Raw genomic sequence first — 26626 nt, 5'->3', positions numbered from 1 at the left:
GGAATCCTGGGACACTTCAAATAGATGGTATATGTTCTCTGCTTTATAGGGTTTTTTTTTTTTTTTTTTTGGAGACAGTGTCACTATGTCACCCTTGGTAGAGTGCCATGGCATCACAACTGACAGCAATTTCAAACTCTGGGGCTTAAGCAATTCTCTTGCCTCAGCCTCCCAAGAAGCTGAGACTACAGGGACCTGCCACAACACCAAGTTACTGCTTTTTTTTTTTGGTTGTGGTTGTCATTGTTGTTTGGCAGTCCCGTTGTTTAGCAACCCGAACCCTAACCCTCGAACCCTCCATCTCCAGTGTGTGTGGCTGGCGCCCTAGCTGCTGAGCTAAGGCGCCAACCCCTGGCTATTTTTTTGTTGCAGTTGTCTTTGTTGTTTAGCTGGCCCAGGCCGGGTTTGAACCCGCTAGCCTGGGTGTATTAGGCCGGCACCCTAACCACTGAGCTACAGGCCCCGCCCTTTATAGTTTTAATTCTATTAATGTTTCAAATAACATTCTGTAGAATGTATAGTCCATCATTTTGTCAGAACACTAAGAATCTCCCCTAAATATAAGAATATATCCTGTTATTTAACTTCAACATTTTGTTTTTATATGAACTGTGATAAATAGTTTAATTTCTATATGCTCTAATTTCTCAACTTGAATGTACTTAAAGGTATTTACTCCATACATTGCTTAAGTATACTATGTCATTGGGGAGTTAACAGTATTCCTGAGCATATATTAATTTCTCTCCTTTTTCAAAATCACTGGGGTTGAGGGCAGTGGCATCATAGCTCACAGCAACCTCAAACTCTTGTGTTTAATCACTCCTCTCTTTTCAGCCTTCCCAGTAGCTGGGACTACAAGCACCCATCACAATGGCTGTCTAGATTTTCTGTTTTTAGTAGAGAAGGGGTCTTGCTGTTGCTCAGGCTGGTCTCAACTCCTGAGCTTGGGTGATCCACCTGTCTTGGCCTCCTAAAGTGCTAGGATTATAGGTGAGAGCAACTGTGCCTAGTCCGAATAACTCTTATTTTATAATTATCTCTTAGGATATGCTTATCAGGACTATATCATTCACATGCATACACACACACAGTAGAACTCAGTTGATCAGTCAAGGGACTGTAAGAAATTTGTCAACATACAGAGGTGGTTGGCATTAGCAACTAGGCCTAGTGTACTGATAAGTACATGTGCTGCATGTCTGCTTTATGAAAATTAGATTGAGGAGGTGGTCAATGTAAGGATGTGATCAACTATAGTGCTTCTACTGTGTGTATTAATGTATGTGTACACAGAGATATATAAACATAGACACACATAAAAGTACCAAAGTTTGCAGGCCTATATCCATGGTCATGAGTGAGCATCTCCCTCCAGGTCTCTGGATGGAGACCTAGATCATGACTGGGAGAAGTTGGAAAGGCCCACGTAGTCACTTCAGAATTCTCAGTGGGACAAACATTTTTGAGTGTTCAATTTGAGTTTGATGTAGTATTTCATTGTGATTTTGCTTTGCATTTCTTCAATACTTAGTAATTTTGAGCACCCTTTCAAATTCTTGTTGGCCATTTATATATCTTCTTTGAAAAATGTCAGTTCAGTTCTTGGTCTATTTTTAAATCAAGGTATTCATTATTTGCTGTTGTGTTATAGGAGTTATTGATATACATGTATTACCTATACACATATATATTCTGAGTATTATCTCCTCTCATACATCTGCTACAGAAACAGTTTCACCCTTTTTGTTTTTAAGAGACAGAGTCTTACTTTATCACCCTTGGTAGAGTGCTGTGGCATCATAGCTCATAGCTACCTCCAGCTCCTGGGGTTAGGCAATTCTCTTGCCTCAGCCTCCCAAGTAGCTGGGACTACAGGCACCCGCCACAACGCCTGGCTATTTTTTTATTGCAGTTTGGCCAGGGCTGGATTCGAACCCGCCACCCTCAGTATATGGGGCCAGCATCCTACTCACTGAGCCACAGGTGCCACCCAAATACGCAGTTTTCTTTTTTTCTTTTTTTTTTTGTAGAGACAGAGTCTCACTTTATGGCCCTTGGTAGAGTGCCATGGCATCACACAGCTCACAGCAACCTCCAACTCCTGGGCTTAAGCGATTCTCTTGCCTCAGCCTCCTGAGTAGCTGGGACTACAGGTGCCCGCCACAACACCCAGCTATTTTTTGGTTGCAGTTCAGCCGAGGCCGGGTTTGAACCCACCACCCTCGGTAGATGGGGCCGGCGCCTTACCAACTGAGCCACAGGCGCCGCCCCTAAATACGCAGTTTTCAACATCATTTTTTGAAGAAGCTTTTTTCTCCATTGTGTGTTCTGACCACCATATGAAAGATCATGTGATCATATCCATAAAAATTTATTTGTGGTTACCCTATAATTTTCCATCATCTACTCATCTGTCTTTGTGCCAGTACCATATTGCTTTCATTTTTGTAGCTTTGTTTTTTCTGAGTTTTTTGAATAGCTTTTTGAGTTTTGTTGAAATCTTACATAAATAAGAAATTAGAAATACAATCACATCAAAGAACAAATTGTCATGGCTTTTACGTTTAAGCCAAACAAACTTTGTAGGGTAGATTTTAAGAAGCTGTGAAGTTATAACAATTTAAAAACACAGTTAACCTACTTCTAAGAATGCAAAACAAAGATTCATAGGTTATTTTCAATACAAGAAAACTTAAATTTGTTTGCTTTAATTTCTTAAAACTACTAAGACAAAGCACTAGCTTGTATTTTTATTTAAAGCATACTCCATACTCCTATGTAATCTATCCCAAATATCCCCCATCCCAAAAAAAGAAAGAAAAGAAAAAAACTGTCCAAAACAAAAGATACTGCAAAATCATGATTTTAAAAGTGTGCTTAGCCCATTTTTGTAGCTTTGTAATACTTTTTTTTTTTTTCTTTTTTTGGCGACAGAGTTTTACTTTGTCATCCTGGGTTAGAGTGCAGTAACATCATAGCTCACAGCAACCTCAATCTCCTGGGCTTAAGATATTCTCTTTCCTCAGCCTCCCAAGTAGCTGGGACTACAGGTGCCCACTACAACACCTGGCTGTTTTTATTTTATTTTATTTTATTTTTGAGACTGAGTCTCTCTATGTTGCCCTTGGTAGAGTGGTGCGGCATCACACCTTGCCGCAACCTCAAACTCTTGGGCTTAAACGATTATCTTGCCTCAGCTTCCCAGTAGCTGGGATTACAGGAGCCCACCACAATGCCCAGCTATTTCTTTATTTATTTTATTTATTTTATTTATTTTATTTTTTTATTGTTGGGGATTCACTGAGGGTACAATAAGCCAGGTTACACTGATTGCAATTGTTAGATAAAGTCCCTCTTGCAATCATGTCTTGCCCCCATAAAGTGTGACACACACCAAGGCCCCACCCCCCCGTCCCTCTTTCTGCTTCCCCCCCCATAACCTTAATTGTCATTAATTGTCCTCATATCAAAATTGAGTACATAGGATTCATGCTTCTCCATTCTTGTGATGCTTTACTAAGAATAATGTCTTCCACTTCCATCCAGGTTAATACGAAGGATGTAAAGTCTCCATTTTTTTTAACAGCTGAATAGTATTCCATGGTATACATATACCACAGCTTGTTAATCCATCCCTGGGTTGGTGGGCATTTAGGCTGTTTCCACATTTTGGCGATTGTAAATTGAGCTGCAATAAACAGTCTAGTACAAGTGTCCTTATGATAGAAGGATTTTTTTCCTTCTGTAGATGCCCAGTAATGGGATTGCAGGATCAAATGGGAGGTCTAGCTTGAGTGCTTTGAGGTTTCTCCATACTTCCTTCCAGAAAGGTTGTACTAGTTTGCAGTCCCACCGGCAGTGTAAAAGTGTTCCCTTCTCTCCACATCCATGCCAGCATCTGCAGTTTTTTTTTTTTTTTGTAGAGACAGAGTCTCACTTTATGGCCCTCGGTAGAGTGCCGTGGCCTCACACAGCTCACAGCAACCTCCAGCTCCTGGGCTTAAGCAATTCTCTTGCCTCAGCCTCCTGAGTAGCTGGGACTACAGGCGCCTGCCACAACGCCCGGCAATTTTTTGGTTGCAGTTTGGCCGGGGCCAGGTTTGAACCTACCACCCTCGGTATATGGGGCTGGCGCCTTACTGACTGAGCCACAGGCGCCGCCCAGCATCTGCAGTTTTGAGATTTTGTGATGTGGGCCATTCTCACTGGGGTTAGATGATATCTCAGGGTTGTTTTGATTTGCATTTCTCTAATATATAGAGATGATAAACATTTTTTCATATTGTAATAGTAAAGTTTTAGGTTTGTCACCAGATCTGAGTTTGAGGTAAATAAACTTACAATTGCAGGTAAATAAACAGCAGACAGTTTGGCATTCAAATTGGGAAGAGAACACTCTAAATGTCCCTCCAAGTGTGGACAGTGATGTTACCAAAAATATTTGTGCAAGTTTGTCTCTGGGTAGTACTGTGAAATGTCATTCTTACCTCCATGACAGCAATATATTTTCCTGACAATCTGTGAGTTAGACCAGTGAGTCTTCTACAGTTAAAGTAGATGAACCCCTGTGACATGTCAGGCACACACCCAGGTGCTGAGTCATGCCTAAGTGCAGGGCTAGCCCAGTCTTTACCTGCCACTTCTGTCTGCCCATCCCTGGTTACCCAGCTCAGATCCTAGGTGTCTGCTGCTTGGTGCAGGCCACAGGATGAAGAGGAGAAGCTGGTGCTGTGCTCACCTGTATTGTTTTTGGTAACCAAGGCCTAGCAATTTGGATTAATTAGCAGGTTCACTAATCCCTGGAGTTTGTGGATGTACTTATCTGACTTCTGGTATGTCTCAGAAGCTGAGATGTCACACTCAGCCTGCTCTGTCCAGTCATGATAATCACGTGTTGTGTATATCCCATGCTTTGTAGTGTATTTGGAGTTATGTAACCAAAATATTAAGGTTTCTTCTTGGGGAAAGTGTATGATTTCTGTTCAGTGTATGATTTCCTGAAGACAAATAGGCATCCACCCAGCGGTGCGTGAAGTGTGTGTCTATTGGTAGACACTTTTGCTCGCAGCCCCCTGCTCACTCTTTGGGCACTATCTCTGCCACCCTTGGACCTGAGGAAAGATGATGATACAGAGTAGAATGTTCCCTTACTTCTGACAACAAAACAATGTGGTTCAGGCCGGTCACTTCCCTGAGGTCAGATTCAGAGCCCATATAGCTACATTTCAGTGTGACAGCACCTGGCCACATGCTGTTCTGAATAGCACTGTGCTCTACACTTGACAAATGGAATGAATTCTAAAGAAACATAACCCAAGTAATTCATTAGTATCTTTTTATTGATCAGTTATGAAAATAAAGTTAACATATTTTTGGATATGTTAGGTTAAATAAACAATAACAATCAATTTAACCTATTTCCTTTTCTTTCTTCTTCTTCTTCTTTTTTTTTTTTAAGAGACAGAGTTTTTGTTGCCCTCGGTAGAGTGCTGTGGCATCACAGCTCATAACAACCTCCAGCTCTTGGGCTTAGGCGATTCTCTTGCCTCAGCCTCCCAGGTAGCTGGAACTATAGGCGCCTGCCATAACACCTGGCAATTTTTGTTGCGGTTTGGCTGGGGCCAGGTTCAAACCCCCCACCCTCGGTATATGGTGCCAGTGCCCTACTCACTGAGCCACAGGCGCTGCCCAATTTAACCTATTTCTTTATCGTTTCTTTTATGTGGCTAGTAGAAAATTTGAAGCAACATACTTGGCTCTCATTTTATTTCTATTGGACAGGCTGACTTTATTTCTATTGGACAGGCCTCTCCTTTCAAAGCTCAGGCTGCCCCTCAAAAGACCAGAGTTCAGGAAAATTAAAAAAATCCCAAACTTTAAAATGATTGCTGGTTTTCAGAAGATGGGGCCCAAGGTGAAGAAGGAAGCTCCTGCCCTTCCCAAAGCCAAAGCCAAAGCCAAAGTAAAACCATTGAAAGCCAAAGGCAACCACAGACACACAAAAAAGAATATTTAACAAGAATTATAATGACCCTGGATACCTTTCTTCTTTCTAATCATTATCTCCAAACCTTCTTTTTCCATTTTTGGTGGAGTATTTTCTTCTACTACTTCACTTAAGTAGCCTCCAAATGCTAAAGAGTTACAGCGTTCGATCTGATTGGAAACCGGCTGCAGTGATGCAAACCTAGAATCCGGCCTGCAGCTCTTCAGTTTAACAAACAGAGCCTTCTTCAGGGCACAGGTGAAATACTGACTGCCCTTGAAGGTTCCATCTGTATAGCCTGCACATTCATCTTCCAGTTCCAATCCAGCTAGCACTTCATTGAGTCCTGGCGGCTGACCAATCCAATGGATCACCCCATAGAAAGGGGGATTCTCTTTCACTTCAGCCAGTGAGCCCACTTCTAGACCATATGAGTTGCCAGAAGACATGGCTAAGGGGGGACTCTCCGGGACAGGTGCACTGTTCAGTTCCCCCATCACAGACTGAGCTGACAGAGAAAGTGGGCTGTGGCCAATACTGCCATTGGTATTGGGCATCTTTGTCAGACTGAATGGCAAAGAGTGAAATCTGTCTCGCTGGACAATGAGTTCACAGAAGGAGGTTGTAGTGGTGGTGAAGAATGGCCAAAATCAGGAGATATATCTGTAAGTGACTTCGCAGGGTCTTCTGCAACTTCATCAATGTACCATGTATTTTTTGATTTGGATTGTGATTGTGAGTCAACAGAAGACCCATTTAAGGTATAAAATAATTCAGATCTGTTTCTGTTTCCAGGGTCTGAGGTAGATCCTGTGGCCTTTGGTTTGTTATGACTGGACGAACCTTTGTCCCCAACACCTCTTGACATAAAGGCCAGTTTGGGAGGCTTCCTTTCCTGTGTCACGCTATCTGGGATAATGTCATTGATGTGCAACAGAATTTTATTCTCAACACTAGACTCAACCTTATTCTGTTTATTTGCTTTTAGTTCTGTTCTGGACACTGTGTTACTTAGACCCAAAGAAAAGAATGATGTAGAATATTACAGTGAAACTCAAGAGCTACTGAGGACAGAAATTGTTAATCCTCTTAGAATATATGGATATGTGTGTGCCACAAAAATTATGAAACTGAGGAAGATACTTGAAAAAGTAGAGGCTGCATCAGGATTTACCTCTGAAGAAAAAGATCCTGAAGAATTCTTGAATATCTTATTTTATCATATATATTTTTTCTTTTTGTAGAGACAGAGTCTCCCTTTACTGCCCTCGGTAGAGTGCTGTGGCGTCACACAGCTCACAGCTCGCAGCAACCTCCAGCTCTTGGGCTTACGTGATTCTCTTGCCTCAGCCTCCCGAGCAGCTGGGACTACAAGTGCCCGCCACAAAGCCTGGCTATTTTTTTGTTGCAGTTTGGCGGGGGCTGGGTTTGAACCCACCACCCTCGGTATATGGGGCCGGCGCCCTACTCACTGAGCCACAGGCGCTGCCCTATTTCATCATATTTTAAAGTAGAACCATTACTAAAAATAAGATCAGCAGGTCAAAAAGTACAAGATTGTTACTTCTATCAAATTTTTATGGAGAAAAATGAGAAAGTTGGAGTTCCTACAATTCAGCAGTTGTTAGAATGGTCTTTTATCAATAGTAACCTGAAATTTGCAGAGGTACCATCGTGTCTCATTATTCGGATGCCTCGTTTTGGAAAAGACTTTATTTAAAAAAATTTTCCCATCTCTGGAATTAAATATAACAGATTTACTTGAAGACACTCCCAGGCAGTGCCGGATATGTGGAGGGCTTGCAGTGTATGAGTGCAGAGAATGCTATGATGATCCGGACATCTCAGCGGGGAAGATCAAGCAGTTTTGTAAAACCTGCAACTCTCAAGTCCACCTTCATCACAAGAGGTCCAATCATAAATATAACCCAGTGTCACTTCCCAAAGATTTACCTGACTGGGACTGGAGACACGGCTGCCAGAAGATGGAGTTATTTGCTGTTCTCTGCATAGAAAGGAGCCACTATGTTGCTTTTGTGAAGTACGGGAAGGACGACTCTGCCTGGCTCTTCTTTGACAGCATGGCTGACCATGATGGTGGTCAGAACGGCTTCAACATTCCTCAAGTGACCCCATGCCCAGAAGTAGGAGAATACTTGAAGATGTCTCTGGAAGACCTGCATTCCCTGGACTCGAGAAGAATCCAGGGCTGTGCACGCAGACTGCTGTGTGATGCATACACATGCATGTACCAGAGCCCAACGATGAGTCTGTACAAGTGACGGGGGTCGCCGAGAGGAGTGAAGACCTCGAAGGAGAAGTTTTAATGTCGTGTTTGGCTTGAGCTGGCAGTTTGTTCAACGTCCATTGCCGGCAATGGATGTCTATGGGTGACCATCCTTCAGAAAGGATTCCTATGTTTAAAAAATTGCTTTTGTGTTACTGAAGTATTTAATAAGAAGCATTTTGCACTCTAGAAAAAAAAAAAGAATATTTATACATCACCCACATTTCAGAGGCTGAAGGCACTATGGCTCTTTCAGAAGCAGCCCAATTATGCCAGGAAGAGCTCCCCCAGAGGAGATAAGCTTGTCCACTGTGCCATCATCCAGTTCTCCCTGACCACTGAGTCCAACTTGAAGAAGAGAGAAGAAGACAGCATACTTGTGTTCATCGAGGATGTCAAAGCCAACAAGCACCAGGTCAAATAGGCTGTGCAGAAGCTCTATGACATTGCTATGGCCAAGGTCAACACCTGACCAAGCCTAATGGAGAGAAGAAGGCATATGTGCCACTGGCTCCTGATTATGATGCTTTAAATGTTGCCCCCAAAATTGGGATCATGTAAACCAAGTCCAGCTGGCTAATTCTAAATATAAGATGGACATAAAGTTCATGTGCAATTTAAATAGTAAAGTGCTTTAAAATTAAATTTAAATAGTAAACAATTTAAATTTAAATGGTGAAATTTTAGATTTAAATAGTAAACTGTTTAATATTGCACACGAACTTGGGCAGCGAGTGAGTAGGGCGCCGGCCCCATATACTGAGGGTGGTGGGGCCAAACCCAGCTCCGGCCAAACTGCAACAAAAAAATAGCTGGGGACGTTGTGGGGGGCGCTTGTAGCGCCAGCTACTTGGGAGGCTGAGGCAAGAGAATTGCCTAAGCCCAAGAGCTGGAGGTTGCTGTGACCTGTGATGCCACGGAAATCTACTGAGGGCAACAAAGTGAGACTCTGTCTCTAAAAAAAAAAAAAAAAAATTGTACGCAAACTTTATGTCCACCCTGCATATAACTTTTAACCAAAAAGAAATATATAGAATTGTTAATATGTTGTTTCCGTGAGTGGAAAACATGTATTTACTGTGTATTTACGAACACATATGTATGTATATATTGTTAAAATTAGTAAAAGAATATAATTTATATTTAGGGCTAACTACAGATATCCTAGCTGCATCCCAGAGAAGGCACCAAGCCCTGTGTAAATAGAGTTACAGAGTTTGTTAGGTAAAGCCCATGTTGTAGCTGAGTCCTTCATCCGGGAGGTGCACCATGTACCCCTACGCTGTGCCTGTTAGTTGGGAGCTCAAATACCACCTCCTGCATGAAGCCTCCTGCAATGCCAGCCCCCTCAGTGGAGACTAGACCTAATTTCACCCTTCTCTGAACTGCCATAGCCATTGTTTGGAACTCCCAATGCTGTTCATCTGTCGATCAGGTGACTAAGTTATTTTTATGCATGTTTTTAGCTAGACTTCATGATGTGCATTCAAAATGCCTTCAAAGCAGAGTCTCACTCCTATTTAAATAGGTGCCCAAGCCTAGCACAACTGAACACTCAATGAACAGACTTTCATTCCTTTAGTCGAAATTTGTAAAACAGACACTCTTTGGCAAAAGTATATCCAGTCCCTGGAATATCAAGATGAATAAAGTCATGGTCCCTGCCCTTAATCAATAAAAGGAAAAGGGGAAAAAAAAAGTGCTGTGGTCAAGAAGCTGTTTGCATTCTGGCCTCAGACTTTTGTCGGATGGCAGTGCTGTCACTCAAGGACAGAGAGGTGGGGCCTGAGACCTTATCCAATCAGGAATGCTCTAACATGAACCGTCCAATGAGAGACACAGCCTGAAGGAAGGAGGCAGGCCTTGTGATCCAGAACAGTCCTTGTCTCTGGAACCGAACGCTGAGGTTGCTATTCTAGGACCATCTGGGTGTCTCTGCAGCACCCTCTGTCACCCCGTGACCTGCAAGTACTCAGAGATCTGTAGGGAGGACACCGGGACATCCCGGAATCTGGGAAATGGTGAGTCTAGGAGACTGGGTGTCCTGAGAGGGGGAGGGGCGTTGTTGAAGCCGGAAGTGGCTGTGGCGGGACCCGTCAATTTCACTTCAGTTTTACATCTTCAGAGTGAAGTTTGCTATTGGTACTCCTTGGCCCTCATACTCTTGTGAGCAAAGAGTGGAGTGGGGCAGGCAGCGGGGACTGTGTTGCACCGGTCCCTTCCTAGAGTGGTTACTTGAACCTGAGCCCAGAGCTCTCTGTGAGCTGCTGTGAGTCTCTCCCTCGTGGGGACAACAGGAAGGTCCTCAGGGAAGAATCCCAGCTGGCTGTGTGGGGCTTGTTCACGGGAGGGGCTGTAGTCTGTAGAGCCCCCAATCCCTCCATTCTCCCAGTAAAGGTTAACTTAGGGCCGGGCTCGGAGTCTCACGGTGTAGCTGAACGGAAGGTGGCTCCGTTGCCTGTCGTTGTGTTAGACAGGGAGACGATTGTGGGGAGGCTTTACTCTCGGAAAGGCTGGTAATTCTGGAGAACAGCGACAGTAATTTTTTAAATGTTTTGTCTATGGAGCAAATTTTTATAATTTATATAGGGGATAATTTCAAAAGTATACTAAAAATATATTATACTTATCTGATTAACAACATGTAGGCAAGTTAAATATATATAACAATTGAAAAAGCTAATGAAACAAAATCATCAAAAAAACCCATTAAACATGCTATTAACTTGTTCTGTAGTGCCGGATGACTTGCTCGGTTTTTTAAAAGATTATCTTTATTGCCTATTTGTGGTTTGGCCTGTTTGACTGACTTACTGTTCCTATTTTTTTAATTTTTTAAAAATTTTAATTTATTTCATTTTCTTTTTGAGACAGTCTCAAGCTGTGGCTCGGGGTAGAGTGTTATGGCTTCATAGCTCACAGCAACTTCCAACTCTTGAGCTCAAGACATCTTCTTGTCTCCGCTTTTCTATTTTTAGTAGAGACCGGGGTGGGGAGGTGGGGGAGGGTGTCTCATTTTTTTTTGCTCAGGTTGGTCTTAAATCCTTGGGCTCAAGTAATCCACCCCTTCTCGGTCTCCCAGAGTGCTAGGATTACAGGCAAGAGCCGCCGCACTCGGCTGGCCCTTTTACCTGTATTTTAAAGTGCATTCTAAGTTCACAGATAGCTAAGAAAGGATGTGAGGGTGTCTGTGTCTACCACAGTTCTCCACTTTTATTTATTTTATTTTTCTATCTGTGAAATTGATTTCAAATGGAAGTAATTGTTATGGGTAGTTAAATCAACATGTAGGCTGTGCTGTTTAATTTTGTTTTTTGAAACTTGTGAAACAGCAGGTGCATATGAATGGAATACATTGTGTTTTGTAACATATTAAGAAGCTTATAATATATAACATAAGAATAACTATTAAGGTTTGGATTTAGGTAATTATGACAATAGGTTACATAGGAAGTGTTGGATATTCTGCAAAATCTTGTTCATTGTATTGTTTGAAGTATGTGTTTTATACATTTAACTTTTTTTATTTTTTTTGAGACAGAATCTCACTATGTCACCCTCGGTAGAGTGCTGTGGCATCACAACTCACAGCAACCTCAAATTCTTGGGCTCCAGTGATTCTCTTGCCTCAGCCTCCCAAGTAGCTGGGACTACATTCATCCACCACAATGACCAGCTATTTGTTGTTGTTGTTGTTATTGTTGTTTAGCAGGCCCTGACTGGGTTTGAACCTGGTTACATATGGCCAGTGCCCTAACCACTGAGCTATGGGCGCCAAGACCATTTAACTTGTTTTTGATGAATTAGAAACTGTTAGATTGGGCAGCGCCTGTGGCTCAAGGAATAGGGCGCCGGTCCCATATGCCGGAGGTGGCAGGTTCAAACCCAGCCCCGGCCAAAAACCACAGAAAAAAAAAAAAAAAAGAAACTGTTAGATAAACTGAAGCAGTATATATTTTTGAATATTTTACATCTATGATTGTGTTTTAATAAGTAATTAATGGCTGCTTGATTTTTCTAGTATAGCTTCTTCTTGTTTTAATTTTAAAGTGCTCAGAGCATTTATGGCTTGAGAAGTTGTGTTAAGGGCCTTGACAATGGCACAGGCCAATGGATTAATTTTCAGATTGAGTCCAAAGCTAGTGTTAGTATGACACAAATGGCTCAAGTGGTGTATTTAGCAGGGTTAAAAAGGTGTAGTTGGTTATGATAGTTTTCAGGGAGGTTAATATCTTAAGTTACTTTAGACTGCTTGGACTTACAGTTTTGTACCCAGGGTAGAAAAGGGGTTAATCTTTTTTTTTTTTTTTTTTTTTTTTTTTTTTTTTTAACATTTAACATCATTACCTTTATTTCTTCAATATTTCACCACATATCTCTTTTTTTTTTTTTTGTTTTTTTTTTTTTTCCTTTTTTTTTATTGTTGGGGATTCATTGAGGGTACAATAAGCCAGTTACACTGATTGCAATTGTTAGGTAAAGTCCCTCTTGCAATCATGTCTTGCCCCCATAAAGTGTGACACACACTAAGGCCCCACCCTCCTCCCTCCATCCCTCTTTCTGCTTCCCCCCCCATAAACTTAATTGTCATTAATTGTCCTCATATCAAGATTGAGTACATAGGATTCATGCTTCTCCATTCTTGTGATGCTTTACTAAGAATAATGTCTTCCACTTCCATCCAGGTTAATACGAAGGATGTAAAGTCTCCATTTTTTTTAATAGCTGAATAGTATTCCATGGTATACATATACCACAGCTTGTTAATCCATTCCTGGGTTGGTGGGCATTTAGGCTGTTTCCACATTTTGGCAATGGTAAATTGAGCTGCCATAAACAGTCTAGTACAAGTGTCCTTATGATAAAAGGATAAGGGGTTAATCTTAGTGAACAAGGTTTCCCTGTGTCGTAGTAGGGAAAGGCCTGATGCCATATAATAAGAACTACCTTCATATAATAAGAACTATCTTTGGGGTAGCTTCGGGGTACCTATTGGCATAAGGTACCAAGGCCATTAAGTTACATTTAAGTAAGGAATTTTTTTTTTTTTTTTTTTTTTGAGACAGAGTCTCACTGTTACCCTCCGTAGAGTTCTGTTGCATCACAGCTCACAGCAACCTCAAACTCTTGGGCTTAAGCGATTCTCTTGCCTCAGCCTCCCAAGTAAGCCGGGACTACAGGCGCCCACCTAACGCCCAGCTAACTTTTTGTTGCAGTTGTCATTGTTGTTTATCTGGCCCGGTCTGGGTTCAAACCCGCCAGCGTTGGTGTATGTGTCCAGCCCCGTAAGCATTGTGCTATGGGCACCGAGCCTAAGTAAGGAATCATTCAGGTTAGTGTATCAGAATGGTCACCTTTTAAACTTAATATATTTATGACTAGTAGTTACAGTTTTCAGTTGTCAGACAAATATATCCTTTCTTCACAGTAGTTGTCTTTTAAGTATAAATAATCTGAGTATGTGATAACCTTGTGGATATATGGGAAAAGTGTGAAATATCTGATGAGTTCTAGCTGGTGCACAACTCCATTAGGCATAAAGTAAATAGCTGTTCTGCATAAGGACTTGTAGTAAGAGAAATCAGACATATTTGTGACATTTTGGGCTAAATCAATCTCTACATTTTTATTTCATCAAAATTGGACAAGGTCGTGGGGTGAGCACACAGCCATGTGTAGTCTCAAGAGGAAGATGACAGGGGATTGTGTTTTTTCAGTCTCATCTTGGTGCTTCCTCCAGGAGAGGCCGTCTAGTTTTTGCGGGCCTCAGCTGCTTCTGGAGTGAGATATAGCTTAAGGAGAGTGGTGGGCCTAGGCTTCCAGTCCTGCGAGTTTCACTGCTGTGGTGTCCTCAGCAGAACATCTTCTGGACTAGTCTACTTATACGTCAGCTGTTTTTCTCAGGCCGATCTTTCCAGGCTTTGAGCTGGACTTTGTTACCAGGATAAAAGAGATATAAATTTTCTGTAGGGGTTGACCGGAGTCTGGGAAAAGAGAAGTTGTGAATAAGGGACACCACTTGCTGCATTTGTTGTACATACTTTTTTACTTCAAGATTATATTTGGCCTGCCTGGACATTTGAATTGAGACTGCCTGGAAGGGTTTCTTATAAATAACTTTGTAAAGATTTAATTTGAGCCAGCTTTTAGGGGCTATGTTCATTCACAGTAATTGAAGGGGCAATACCTGTTTTTTTTTTTTTTTGGAGACAGAGTCTCATTTTGTCGCCCTCTGTAGAGTGTTCTGGTATCATAACTCACAGCAACCTCCAATTCTTAGGCTTAGGCGATTCTCTTGCCTCAGCCTTCCAAGTAGTTGGGACTACAGGCGCCCTCCACAACACCCGGGTATTTTTTTGTTGCAGTTGTCATTATTGTTTAGGTGGCCTGTTCCAGGTTTGAACCCATCACCCTCAGTATATGTGGCCAGTGCTGTAACCACTGTGCTACAAGCACTGAGCCAGTCAAGAGTGTTTTTTAGATCTGTTTGTTTGGGGGTTGGTTCTTGTACAAAGCAATACTTGTATGTATGGTATGTATTGGTGTCACAGCTCACAGCAACCCCCAGCTCTTGGGCTTAGGCTATTCTCTTGCCTCAGCCTCCAGAGTAGCTGGGACTACAGGTGCTCACCACACCTGGCTACTTTTTTGCTACAATTTGGCCAGGGCTGGGTTTGAACCCGCCACCCTCGGTATATGGGGCCGTTGCCCTACTCACTGAGCTACAGGCACTGCCCAACTCTAGTATTTATTTTTGATTATCTCCGTGAGTTGCCTGTGTACAACTTATGGAGAAAGGAACTCAGTTAATGCTTTTTTTTTGCAGGAATGTGTCATCTAATGGAGTCGTTTAATTACCTGAAGTGTTAGAATTCTGGGTAGCATGATCCATCCTTGGCTGTTGATGAGTCAACCTTTTTTTTTGAACTTTTGGTCAGGGCCAGGCTTGAACCCTACTCCTTGAGCCATAGGCGTCACCTGAGTCAACCTTTTTTATTTCTTTTCTTATAGAGGATTGAAATCAGATCGATTTAGAGGCTGCATTGAGGTGGTCTTTACTGTCAGTAGTTGCCCTTTGGTTTCCTGTTGCACAGATTAAGTCTTTTGTGGTGTCCTGGGATGTGCATGACTGCCACGGGAAGCAAGACAGCTTTTAATAGTTGTAAAACTTCTGAACTCTTTTTAATATCTTTTTTTTTCTGTTGGTAGTAATCTCTTTTTTTCAATATGGCATTTCAAGTAGGAAGAATTAGGTAAGAAAATTTGGACTCTATGTAAATGTTTACTGTTTTTCTTTTTGACATTTTTAACATCCTGGTTAGGACAATTAGTGCAGCTTTGGGGGCCGGAGTCCCTGGTGGAAGGGCTTTCATTTCTACTGGCCTTTCTGCAGTCACTGCTGTGTAACTTGCCCTTCGTGTTCCTTTTTCAATGTAACTGCTTCCATCTGTACACGGAGTCCAGTTTACCTCTTCAGAAGGGTTGTCTGACAGGTCTCCTTGGCTAGAAATGAATTATTCAATGACCTCTAGACATTGCTGTTCTTGATTAAGATTAGGAAGCAGAATTGGCTGGGTTCATCCAGCTATCACTTCTAACAGTATTTCAGGGTTATTAAGTAATTTAATTTGATATCTTATCCCACCTAAGTGACCTAGAAGTTTCTTTTTTGCTAAAGTAGGGACCAGACATGATGAGGGACATAAACTGTACTTGGTTGTATCAACCGAATTTTTCGGTTGTAACAATCGAATTTTTCGGTTTCTTTTAAAAGATCAGAAGTTGCCACCCAATAGCTGTAAAGTCTAATAGTTCAGACAAATATGTGACTGGTCTGGGAATAGTGCCATTTTTTTGTGTCATTACTCCAAGGCCAAACTCCTGTCCCCTGTTTTTCATGCACATATAGGAATAAATTAGGCAGGCCAAGAGCAGAGGCTTTAGAGAGACTTCAAGTTTCTGCAGGACCTTGTCACACTTCTTAGTTTAATACAAAGGTGCATTTTCCTGTAGTTTCAAGGCCTCATACAAGGGTTTAAGAATTAAGCTATAGTTAGGAATCCACTTGGCAGAACCTTGCTGTATGTAGAAGTCCCGGAAGCTGTTTGGAGGGGTTGGAAAATATAATATTATTATTTTTCTTTTTTTGAGACAGTGTCTCATTATGTTGCCCTCGGTAGAGTGTGGTGGCATTGTGGCTCACAGCAACCTCCATCTTGGGTTCAAGCGATTCTCTTGCCTCAGCCTCCGAAGTAGCTGGGTACAGACGCCCACCACAGCATCTGGCTATTTTTTTGTTGCAGTTGTCATTTATTATTATTATTTATTTTATTTTTTTTGCAGTTTTTGGCCGGGGCTGGGTTTGAACCTGCCACCTCCGGCATATGGGGCTGGTGCCCTATCCCTTTGAGCCACAGACGCCGCCTGCAGTTGTCATTGTTTAGCTGGCCTGGGTTGGGCTCGAAACTGCCAGCCTGGGCGCATGTGGCGGGCACTGAAACCTCTGTACTACAGCGCTAAGTCTTTTTTTTCTGTTTTTTAATAGGCTACCTTGTCTAGGCTCTAGCTGAAAACTAAGAAATTTCACTTTCTGCATATACATTTGAGTTTTTTACTTTGATAGCCAATAACCCTATTTACCTAAATGGTTCAGTGTTATGTTATGTTGTTTAGGCATTGCTGAACATCAGGACCAGTAACAATTCATTTACACGTTTTCAATTGCATTCTAAGTTCACAAATAGCTAAAAAGATTGTGAGGGTGTCTGTCTCTACCACAATACCTGTAATCCTAGCACTCTGGGAGGCTGAGATGGGTGGATTGCTTGGGCTCAGAAGTTGGAGACCAGCCTGAGCAAGAGGAACACCCATCTCTAGTTAAGAGTAGAAAAATTAGTGGGAGGTCATGGAGGACACCTGTAATCCCAGCTACTTGGGAGGCTAAGAGAGGAGAATTGCTTGAACTCAGGAGTTTGAAATTGCTAGGAGCTATGACGCCCATGGCACTCCAGCTTGGGGCAACAGAGTGACATTCTGTCCCTCCCCTCCCCAAATAAAAATAAACTCAGGTACTATTAAAAGGTTAAAGAGTTTAATTTATTGGAAATAATTGTAAAAATTAATAATTGTTAAAACAAATAGCTTAGGCATGCTGAGTGCTTTTGGAAATGGAAAGTTTTTTGGGAATCATAGTCCAGAAGAAACCATAATTAAACCAGAAATACTTTTACAGCTCTCAACACATGCTGATGAAAATCAAGATTACTTTTCTGGAAGTGGTTCTTCATATATTATGGGAAGTGATGAAGAAATAAGCAATGATAATTGAATTTCTTTTCTTCTGACAGAGTCTCAAGCTGTTGCCCTGGGTAGAGTGCTGTGGCATCATAGCTCACAGCAACCTCCAACTCTTAGGCTCAAGTGATCCTCTTGCCTCAGTTTTTCTGTTTTCAGTAGAGACAGGGTCTTGCCTTTGCAAGTTTGAGAACATCTCCCTGTCTCTGCATACTGGCTAACAGTGACAGTCAGCCAGACCCTGTTCCTCCAATAACAGTCTCTCTCTCTAATGCAGAGGCCAAGGGAAAACCTTCCGCTTAATTCTTTAAAGGTTTTCTGGATACCAACTAATAACTAATACTAACCAAATTAATAAGAGAAAAGGCACACAAACTTATTAATGTACTACATGTGTGGGGAAATCATAGATTACCCCAGCCTCACACTGGGGCTGGTCTCCAACTCCTGAGCTCAAGCAATGCACTCACCTTCGCCTCTCAGAGCGCTAGGATTACAGGCATGAGCAGCTGCGCCTGGCCGATGAAGTTTCTAATAAAAATGACAAATAATGATGCAGAAGTCATTTATTTTTCTTCTCTTTCAAACAGTACCCATTGATTTCTTTTAGAATCGCCATTCTAAGTCCATTAAATTCCAGTTAATAAAGATGAACCAAAGCCTGAATATTAAGTCTCTTAAAACCTCTTCTTGCTCCCCTCACCACAGGAGTAGAGGTGGACTCTCTAAAATGTCTATATAACAAACAAATAGCAATTCATGGATTCTCAGCCATGAGTTGTAGTTTGGAGATTCCAGAGTAGGTTGGGTTGGGGGGTGATTGAAGGAAAAGCTTTCAAAAGGTACATAAGAAAGCAAACTTGGCCAGGCATGGTGGCTCAGGCCTGTAATCCCAGCATTCTGGAAGGCTGGGTTGGGTGGATCACTTCAGCTCAGGAATTGGAGACCAGCCTGAATCAGAGGGAGACCCGGTCTCTTAAAAAAAAAAAAAAAGACAACAAAGAAAATACCCGGGCATAGTGGCAGTGGCAGGCGCTTGTAGTCCCATTGACCTGGGAGACTGAGTCAAGAGGATCCCATGAGTCCAAGAGTTTGAGGTTGCTGTGAACTGTGACACCATGATACTGTATTGAGGGTGACAACGTGAGACTCTGTCTCAAAAAAACAAAAAAAGGTGAACTGAAACCAAATTCAAGAACTGGTTGGTTACAATTATGCATTGACCTTATTTGGACTATCTAGGTGAAACTCTCCTGGTTTAGTAATCAGGAGAGAATTGGCAGTTTGTGATGGGTTAAGCCTAAATTTTGTTTCCTGCTAAGTTAATGTTGGGGAGCAGAAAATAATTCTTCCAAAAATGGTAGTTTAGTCATGCTGAGTGCTTTTGAAAATGGAAAGCTTTTTGGAAGTAAGCCTGACTATTATCTCCCTTATAACCTAGTCTTGCTCCTCTCACAAGAGGAGGGATTGAGAGGTTAGGGACCTGAAGATGAAAGATTATCCTGAGTTGTGAGATGAAAGGAAAGCAGAGGCCCAGTTTATGTTGTCAATGTGGCTTTCATTCCACCTGGATGCAGGTGGGGTGAAATCAGGAAAGGAATTCCACATGTGGGTTATGGCAATGGGGATTTAAAGCGTCAGGGGGCCAGCAATTGGCAGCATTCCTACTTCCTGGGATGGACGTGAGTCTGACCCTGCCTGGGCGGGTCTGTTTGGGCGGGTACACCTGATTCTATCAGGGATGGACTCTCTAAAATGTCCTTATGTAACAAAGAAAGCGTCTTTCCAAAATAAAAACAGTTGCCTTCTATTGTTTTTCTGTTGCCTCCTTATCAGCTACAATTAGAAAATCTAACTACTCTTGGAGAATGGCTTTTTCCTCAACATAATTTTTTTGAGTCAGAGTTTCACTATTTTGCCCTCGGAAGAGTGAAGTGGTGTAGCAGCTCACAGTAACCACAAACTCTTGGGCTTAAGCGATTCTCTTTCCTCAGCTTCCCAAGTAGCTGGGACTACAGGCTCCCGTACAATGCCCAGCTATTTGGTTGCAGTTGTCATTGTTAATTTTAGCTGGCCCAGCGAAGTTTGAACCCGCCAGCTTCGGTGTTGTGGACGATGCCCTACCCACTGAGCTATGGACGCCGCCTCAACATGATTTCTACCTCTTAAGTTCACTCAGATTCCTAAAAGAATCATGTACAGATGGTTTCTTTCTCCCTGTTCCCTTCATTCTGTCTAATCATTTCTTGTCTTTCAAGAGAATAGTCTACTTTCTCATGTCTTTCTTCTTTTATGAAAGAGTATTTAAGCTTCTGTACCCCTGTGGGAGGTTGGAGTAATCTCTCTATGATTTCCTAACATATGTAGTACATTAATAAGTTCGTATGCCTTTTCTCTTACTAATTGTCCATGTGTGAGTTGGTATCCAGGAAACCCTCAAAGAATTAAGTGGAAGGTTTTCCCTTGGCCTCTGCATTAGTGAGAGAGACTGTTACTGGAGGAAGAGAGTCTGGCTGCCTGTCACTGTCAGCCAATATGCAGAGACAGGGAGAGGTTCTCCAACTTTGTCAGAAGGCCAGTGATTCTGGAGAACAGTGAGAGTAGCCTCTCCAAGACTATTCTCTTCTAATATTTCCCAAAGTAGAGATTTATGCATAATGGTTCACAGCAGAGGGCACATTAACTAACTTTCAATAATAAACAGCACAACTCAGTGACAATCTCTGACATTTCCAGTTCAAAAGTTAATTTCCCAAAGATTCAAGATGGGCATCTTGAATGGAAGCTAAATTTCCAAAACAATAAGCATGGGAGACAGGTGTGAAGGTCTTGTAGGACCTAAACCACCAGACCAGCTGTGTCCTGTAGGCTCTGTCCTGGTTGACTCCATCTTCTTCTCACTACATGTGATTTCAAGTGGTGTGAAAAAGCTCAGTTGCTCAGTTGGTCCTGCACATAGTGTGAGAAAAGACTTTCTTTAGGTCCAGATTAGAATGTAAATGTGTAAGTTTATTTTATATTAGTGTCAGTGGAAGCCATCAGAGAGAGCAGAGAGCAGGTGGTGAATGAAAGGAAGATAGTGATAGAAAGAGAGAAAGCTTAGTATCCCAAAGAAAGAAAGGAAGAATACCCAGGCTGAAGTCCAATGGGTAGCTGGATTTAAGGAGAGTAGGGAGTCATTGCATCCTAATTCACAAATTATTGTGATTGTGAATGTTGGGTTCATTTTTTCTCAGCAAAGTTTGAAGACAAACATTTTTCTGGGTGTTTTCAATCCTTTGGCATTGTTGCAGGAACGAGGCCCAAGGGAGAGAAATAACATCCAAACACTATGTTTATAAGAGGCAAGGCTTTATTTACAGGTTGGGATCTTACAGCATGGAAGAATTTCAAATGGCTGCGCTCCCGGACTGGCTTGGTCTTTCTCTTTTTATCGACAGTCAAAAAGTTCCAACCCACAGGTACCCCTCTCAGTGCCAGTTTGAATCAAGAGGGAGATGCTATTACAGCCCCCTCAGAACTATAGGATTTAATGGAACTTGGAAATTCCAGGAAGTTTAAGTTTACAAGTTCCCGAGAACTGAGTCACTGTGGAGAGGACCCCCGCAGGTGTATCGTTGTGGTCTCCTGGAGAAGACCTGTTCTCCTAGACCTCAACCTTCTCGGGTATCCTCTGTCAGCATGATTGTTGAAACTCTCCTGTTTCATGTGGGACTCTCAGGAGTCACTAGAGGCTTACAGGAACAAATACTGAAAGAGAAAATATCTCAGGAAATGTAAAGAAAAAGAATTTACACTTTCTTTTGGTTGATTTGTTAGGTTTTTTAATGGTTTGCATAAAGAGAAATCTACTGAGCTGAGGGAGCTGGAGGCAGGCTGAGAGATTTTAATCTTTACTGAAAAACTATGAATTTATATGCATATATGTCTCTCTATATATACATACACACTTTTGGAGAATTGAAAATGATAATATATATTCAAAGAGGCCGAGTGCCAAGGCTCATGTCTACCATCCCTGCACTCTGGGAGGCTGAGGTGGGTGGATTGCTTGAGCTCAGGAGTTGGAGATCAGCCTGAGTAAGAGCAAGATCCTGTCTCTACTAAGAATAGATAAATTGGCATGGTATTGTGGTGGTGTTGGGGCAGGCCTGTAGTCCCAGCCATTGGGAGGCTGAGGCATGAGGATTGCTTGAGCCCAGGAGTTTGAGGTTGCTGTGAGCTATGACATTCCTGCACTCTATCCTGGGCTAATGGAGTGAGACAGTGGCTTCAAAATGTATATTTAAACAATAAAAATATTATCATCATTTTATTTTTGCATCTCTACTTTTGTTGTAAATTTCAGATTACTATAAGGGTAGAAATGATTATCTTACATTGTTTGTGTTTGTGTGGTGAATTCTCCTTTGTAGTGTTTTGCCATGAGCCTCTCAAAGACCACACTGCCAGACAAGTTGAATTTAAAGAGGAGTCCCTTTTATTGAAGAGCTGGCCAGCGACTGCCTCAGTGTCCCAGCATGGAGTTTCTTTTTCTTTTTCTTTTTTTATTAAATCATAGCTGCGTACATTGATATGATCATGGGGCATCATTCACTAGCTTCACAGACCGTTTGACACACTTTCATCACACTGGTTAACATAGCCTTCCTGGCCTTCTCTCAGTCACTGTGCCAAGACACTTACATTCCACATTTACCAAGTTTCACATATACCCTTGTAAAATGCACTGCTGGTGTAATCAATCCCCCAGCATGGAGTTTCTAAGAGTAGCCCCGAGTTGCCTGTGGCTTTGGTTTGTATAGGGCAAAACTTTTCCAGGGGGCAAGTAAATGTTATTACAGAAGTGAAAACAGCAGTTAAAGGGGTAGGGGGGATCATGAGGATAAGACGGTTAGTCATTTTACACAATACTATGATCACGAGAGCAATGAGTGATTTTTTTTCTTCCTTACAAAACACAATACTATGATCACGAGAGCGATGAGTGATTTTTTTCTTCCTTACAAAACAGATATAGGGGGAATGGTTATAGGTAAGGGTTATAAAAGGGCTGATCATAAAAAGTATAATCACAGCTCGGCACCCATAGCACAGTGGTTACAGCACCAGCCATATACACTGAGGCTGGCGGGTTTGAATCCAGCCCAGGCCAGCTAAGCAGCAATGACAGCTGAAACAGATAAATAGCCTGGGAAAGCAAGCCTGATTCCATTATGTTTTATTGTATTTTATTGTTTTAGAAAAACCGATTCCACTTGCCTCCCTGCCCATTGCATGATATTTTATCACGAGTTCTGGTTAGAGCTGTTAGAATTATTACTATTGTGTGGAAAGTCACTTAACTACCCTTGTGACAATAACCATCATGATTATGTTAAGGTGGTCTTCATACCATCCACATATGATATGGAAATGTAAAAAGAGTAACTATTTACTCCCTTTTACCTTCAAAACTGATTTCCCTGGGCGGTGCCTGTGGCTCAAAGGAGTAGAGCGCTGGCCCCATACGTTGGAGTTGGTGGGTTCAAATCCAGCCCTGGCCAAAACCTAAAAAATAAATAAATAAATAAAAGTTTGGTGCAGGGAAAATTTATTTAAAAAAACTGGTTCCCCTTGTTTGCCCTCCCCATTGTAACTGTAAATGCCTTTAGCTAAAATTGTTAGTGATCTAAGTTACTAACCACGTAGCCCTCGTGATTATAGCTTTTTTTGTTGTTGTTGAGGCAAAGTCTCACTATGTCACCCTGGGTAGAGTGCTGTGGCATCACAGCTCACAGCAACCTCCAACTCCTGGGCTCAAGGGATTCTCCTGCCTCCACTTCCCAAGTAGCTGGGACTACTAGCCCCTGCCACACAGCCTGGCTATTTTTTGGATGCAACTGTCATTGATGTTTGGCTGGCCTAGGCTGGATTCGAACCCGCTAGCTCAGGTGTATGTGGCTGGCTCCTTAGCTGCTTGAGCCACAGGTGCCGAGGCTGCAATTAGTAATTTATAACAATAAATTTGAGTTGGATTTTGGTTTCCTAACTTAGGAATTAAAAGCTCTAGAGCCCTTTAGCCCCATTGCCTCCTGTATATTTTAACATTCTACAGGGAGACTTTCATTTTCCCCACATTTTCCAAAAGTATGGCACACTGAATCTAAATGTATGACTCTTGTTTCCTCAGCCTAACTTCTCTAGGTTGTTAGGCCTAGACTAAGGAGGAAAAATACCAGTTAACTCCTGGCAAACTTCTGGACCATAAGCCCTCAACAAATGGAGTAAGTCTGGTTCACTGCCAAGATAGATGGGAAAGTACTCACTGACTTCTTCCTTGACTAACTCCCTGAGAAATGGACCAGGAGGAACCAACTGTCCCCAGACTGACCTTTAAGAAATACCAGGTGGGGGCTCAGTGCCTGTGGCTCAGTGCCTGTAGCTCAAGCGGCTAGGGTGCCAGCCACATACACCAGAGCTGCCTAGCAGGTTCAAATCCAGCCCAGGCTCGCCAAACAACAATGACAACTACAACCAAAAAATAGCCGGACGTTGTAGCGAGCGCCTGTTGTCCCAGCTACTTGGGAAGCTGAGGCAAGAAAATCACTTAAGTCCAAGAATTGGAGGTTGCTGTGAGCTGTGACTGCATGACACTCTAACCAGGACAATAGCTTGAGACTCTGTCTCAAAAAAAAAAAAAAAAGAAATACCAGGTGGGGAAAGTACTGAAACAAAGAAGTATGACTAACCACAAAATTCTGCTTTTGTACAATGCTTGCAAACGTACCTGAATGTACCTGGGCAGCTTGTGTGCTAACCAGGATGCAGACCAAGCCTTAAAAACCCGACCCCTTAAGCACTCAGGGCTGCTCTCTGAACCCCTGTGTTGGGCACAAGGCAGTCGCTTTTAGGCTCTTCAATAAAGGCCAGCTTTTCACTCTGCTGTGAATTTGGCTTCTTTGGCAGTGTGGTCTTTGTGGAACTCCTGGGCACAACAAGGTCTTGCAGTAAAATTCTAAATTTGTGCTTTCTTTCTCTTTTTTCCAAATGCCAACTTTCCATCCAACTTACATTATCAATTGTTTTCTTTTTCTTTATTTCTCTTTTTTTTTCTTTTTGAGACAGAGCCTCAAGTTTTTGCCCTGGGTAGAGTGCTGTGGCATCACAGCTCATAGTAACTTCCAACTCCTGGGCTCAAGCGATTCTCATGCCTCCACCTCCCAAGTAGCTGGGACTACAGGCGCCCACCACAATGCCTGGCTATTTTTTTTTTTTTTGGTTGCAGCTGTCATTGTTGTTTGCTGGGCCCAGGCTGGATTCGAACCCACCACCTCAGGTGTATGTGGCTGGTGCCTTAGCCACTTGAGCCACAGGCGCCGAGCCTATTTCTCTTTTCAAAGAGATGCAGTATTTTTGTTATTTGTTGTTTCTGTATATAACAGTGAGTGATTGTTTTCTAAATTTTTGTTTTTGTAAGTTTCTGAATATGTCTCATTAAAAGAAAGCAGACAATAATCCCAGGATAGTCTGTGGTCAAAATCTTTGTGCCTTTGCCTAGGCACGTACTCCTTGCCAGAATGTCTTTGCGTTCAGATTCCCCATTGATAATGTTGCAGGAAGACGAGACCCAATGGAGAGAAAGAGCACCCAAACACTGTGTTTAAGAGGAAAAAGGCTTTCAGCTGGAGGAGCTTACGGAGAAGAATTCAAATGGCCGCACTCCAACTTGTTTTGTATTTCCCTTTTTATCTCCAGGAGGACAGTTGAACCTGGAGGAACCAACTGTCCCTGGACTGACCTTTAAGAAATACCAGCTGGGGAAAGTACTGAAACAAAGATGTATGACTAACTAACTGCAAAATTCTGCTCTGTACAATGCTTGCTAACCTACCTGGATGCACATGGGCATCCTGTGTGGCAACCAGGATGCAGACCAAGCCTTAAAAACCTGACCCCTTCAGCACTCGAGGCTGGTCTCTGAACTCCTGTCTCAAAAGTTCAGTCAAAAAGTTCCAACCCTTGGTTCGGCGCCTGTAGCTCAGTGTCTAGTGTGCTAGCCACATACACCAAAGCTGGAGGGTTTGAACCCAGCCTGGGCCGGCCAAAAACAATGACAACTGCAACCAAAAGATAGCTGGGTGTTGTGGCAGGCACCTGTAGTCCCAGCTACTTGGGAGGCAGAGGCAAGAGAATTGCTTTAGCCTAAGAGTTTGAAGTGGCTGTGAGCTGTGATGCTATGGCATTCTACCAAGGGTGACACAGTGAGACTCTGTCTCAAAAAAATAAAAAGTTCCAACCAACAGGTACCTTTCTCATTGGTCACTTTGAATCAAGTGAGAGATGCGGTTCCAACCCCCACAGAACTACAGGATTTCACAGAATGGACATTTCCAGGTCCCAGGAAGTTAAGTCTACAAATTCCTTACAGCTGAGTCACCATGAAGAGGACCCTGCAGGTGTATCCTTGTGGTCTCCTTGAGAAGACCTGTTCTCCTAGACATCACCCTTCCTGGATATCCTCTCTTGGTAACTGTACAGGGTAATGTGTCCTCAGCCACCCTTCTGTCATTACACTTGTCTGAGGATGACCCAAGATGCCCATGGCATCCATGTTTACTGGAGTGTTCACAAATACCAATTCCTGGGACATACCTGTCCAGTGGTTAGCCTGAGGTATGGGGATGGAGCCTCTCTTGGGAGTATATGAATGCCTTTTAGTTTGAGAGCAGTCTCTTAGTATACTTTTCATATAAACAGCTAACACTTTGGGACTTTAATTTTTTTTATACCAGCCTCAGCTTTCATTTCTGGGACACATTATTGTTAGTCAATGAGGTACTGGTATTCGGGGAAAATGCACAAATTCTTTCTACCTTCTGGATTCTCAGATATTTCAAAGGAGGAAAATTATCTCAAAAGATAAGGTTAACCAATCCCCAGCAAGGTGTTTTGAAAACCTGCAACACAGGCTTTGCGTCTGTAGCTCATTGGTTAGGGAACCTGCCACATGCTCCGGGGCTGGTGGGTTCAAACTGGAACCGGGCCTGCTAAACAAAAAGTAGCCGGGCATTTGC

General features: G+C 42.4%; 1 protein-coding gene and 2 pseudogenes across 1 annotated transcript in view; 2 read left to right on the top strand and 1 right to left on the bottom strand.

Moving 5' to 3' along the window:
* Positions 1-6015: 6015 nt before the first annotated feature.
* LOC128572591 (ubiquitin carboxyl-terminal hydrolase CYLD-like) lies at positions 6016-7153 on the bottom strand (annotated as a pseudogene).
* A 346-nt stretch (positions 7154-7499) lies between these two features.
* On the top strand, positions 7500-8271 carry LOC128572590 (ubiquitin carboxyl-terminal hydrolase CYLD-like; annotated as a pseudogene).
* Positions 8272-10155: 1884 nt separating this feature from the next.
* LOC128573039 (zinc finger protein 595-like) overlaps positions 10156-26626 on the top strand; it is a 40069-nt gene continuing 23598 nt past the window's right edge. Inside the window, exon 1 of the mRNA XM_053573256.1 lies at positions 10156-10297. Coding sequence (XP_053429231.1) covers positions 10295-10297 — 3 coding nt within the window. The 5' untranslated portion in view covers positions 10156-10294. The remainder of the gene's footprint in view (positions 10298-26626) is intronic.

This window comes from Nycticebus coucang, chromosome 20 (assembly GCF_027406575.1).
Source record: "Nycticebus coucang isolate mNycCou1 chromosome 20, mNycCou1.pri, whole genome shotgun sequence".
NCBI classification, from domain to species: domain Eukaryota; kingdom Metazoa; phylum Chordata; class Mammalia; order Primates; family Lorisidae; genus Nycticebus; species Nycticebus coucang.
This window is presented reverse-complemented; position numbering and strand designations above follow the sequence as displayed.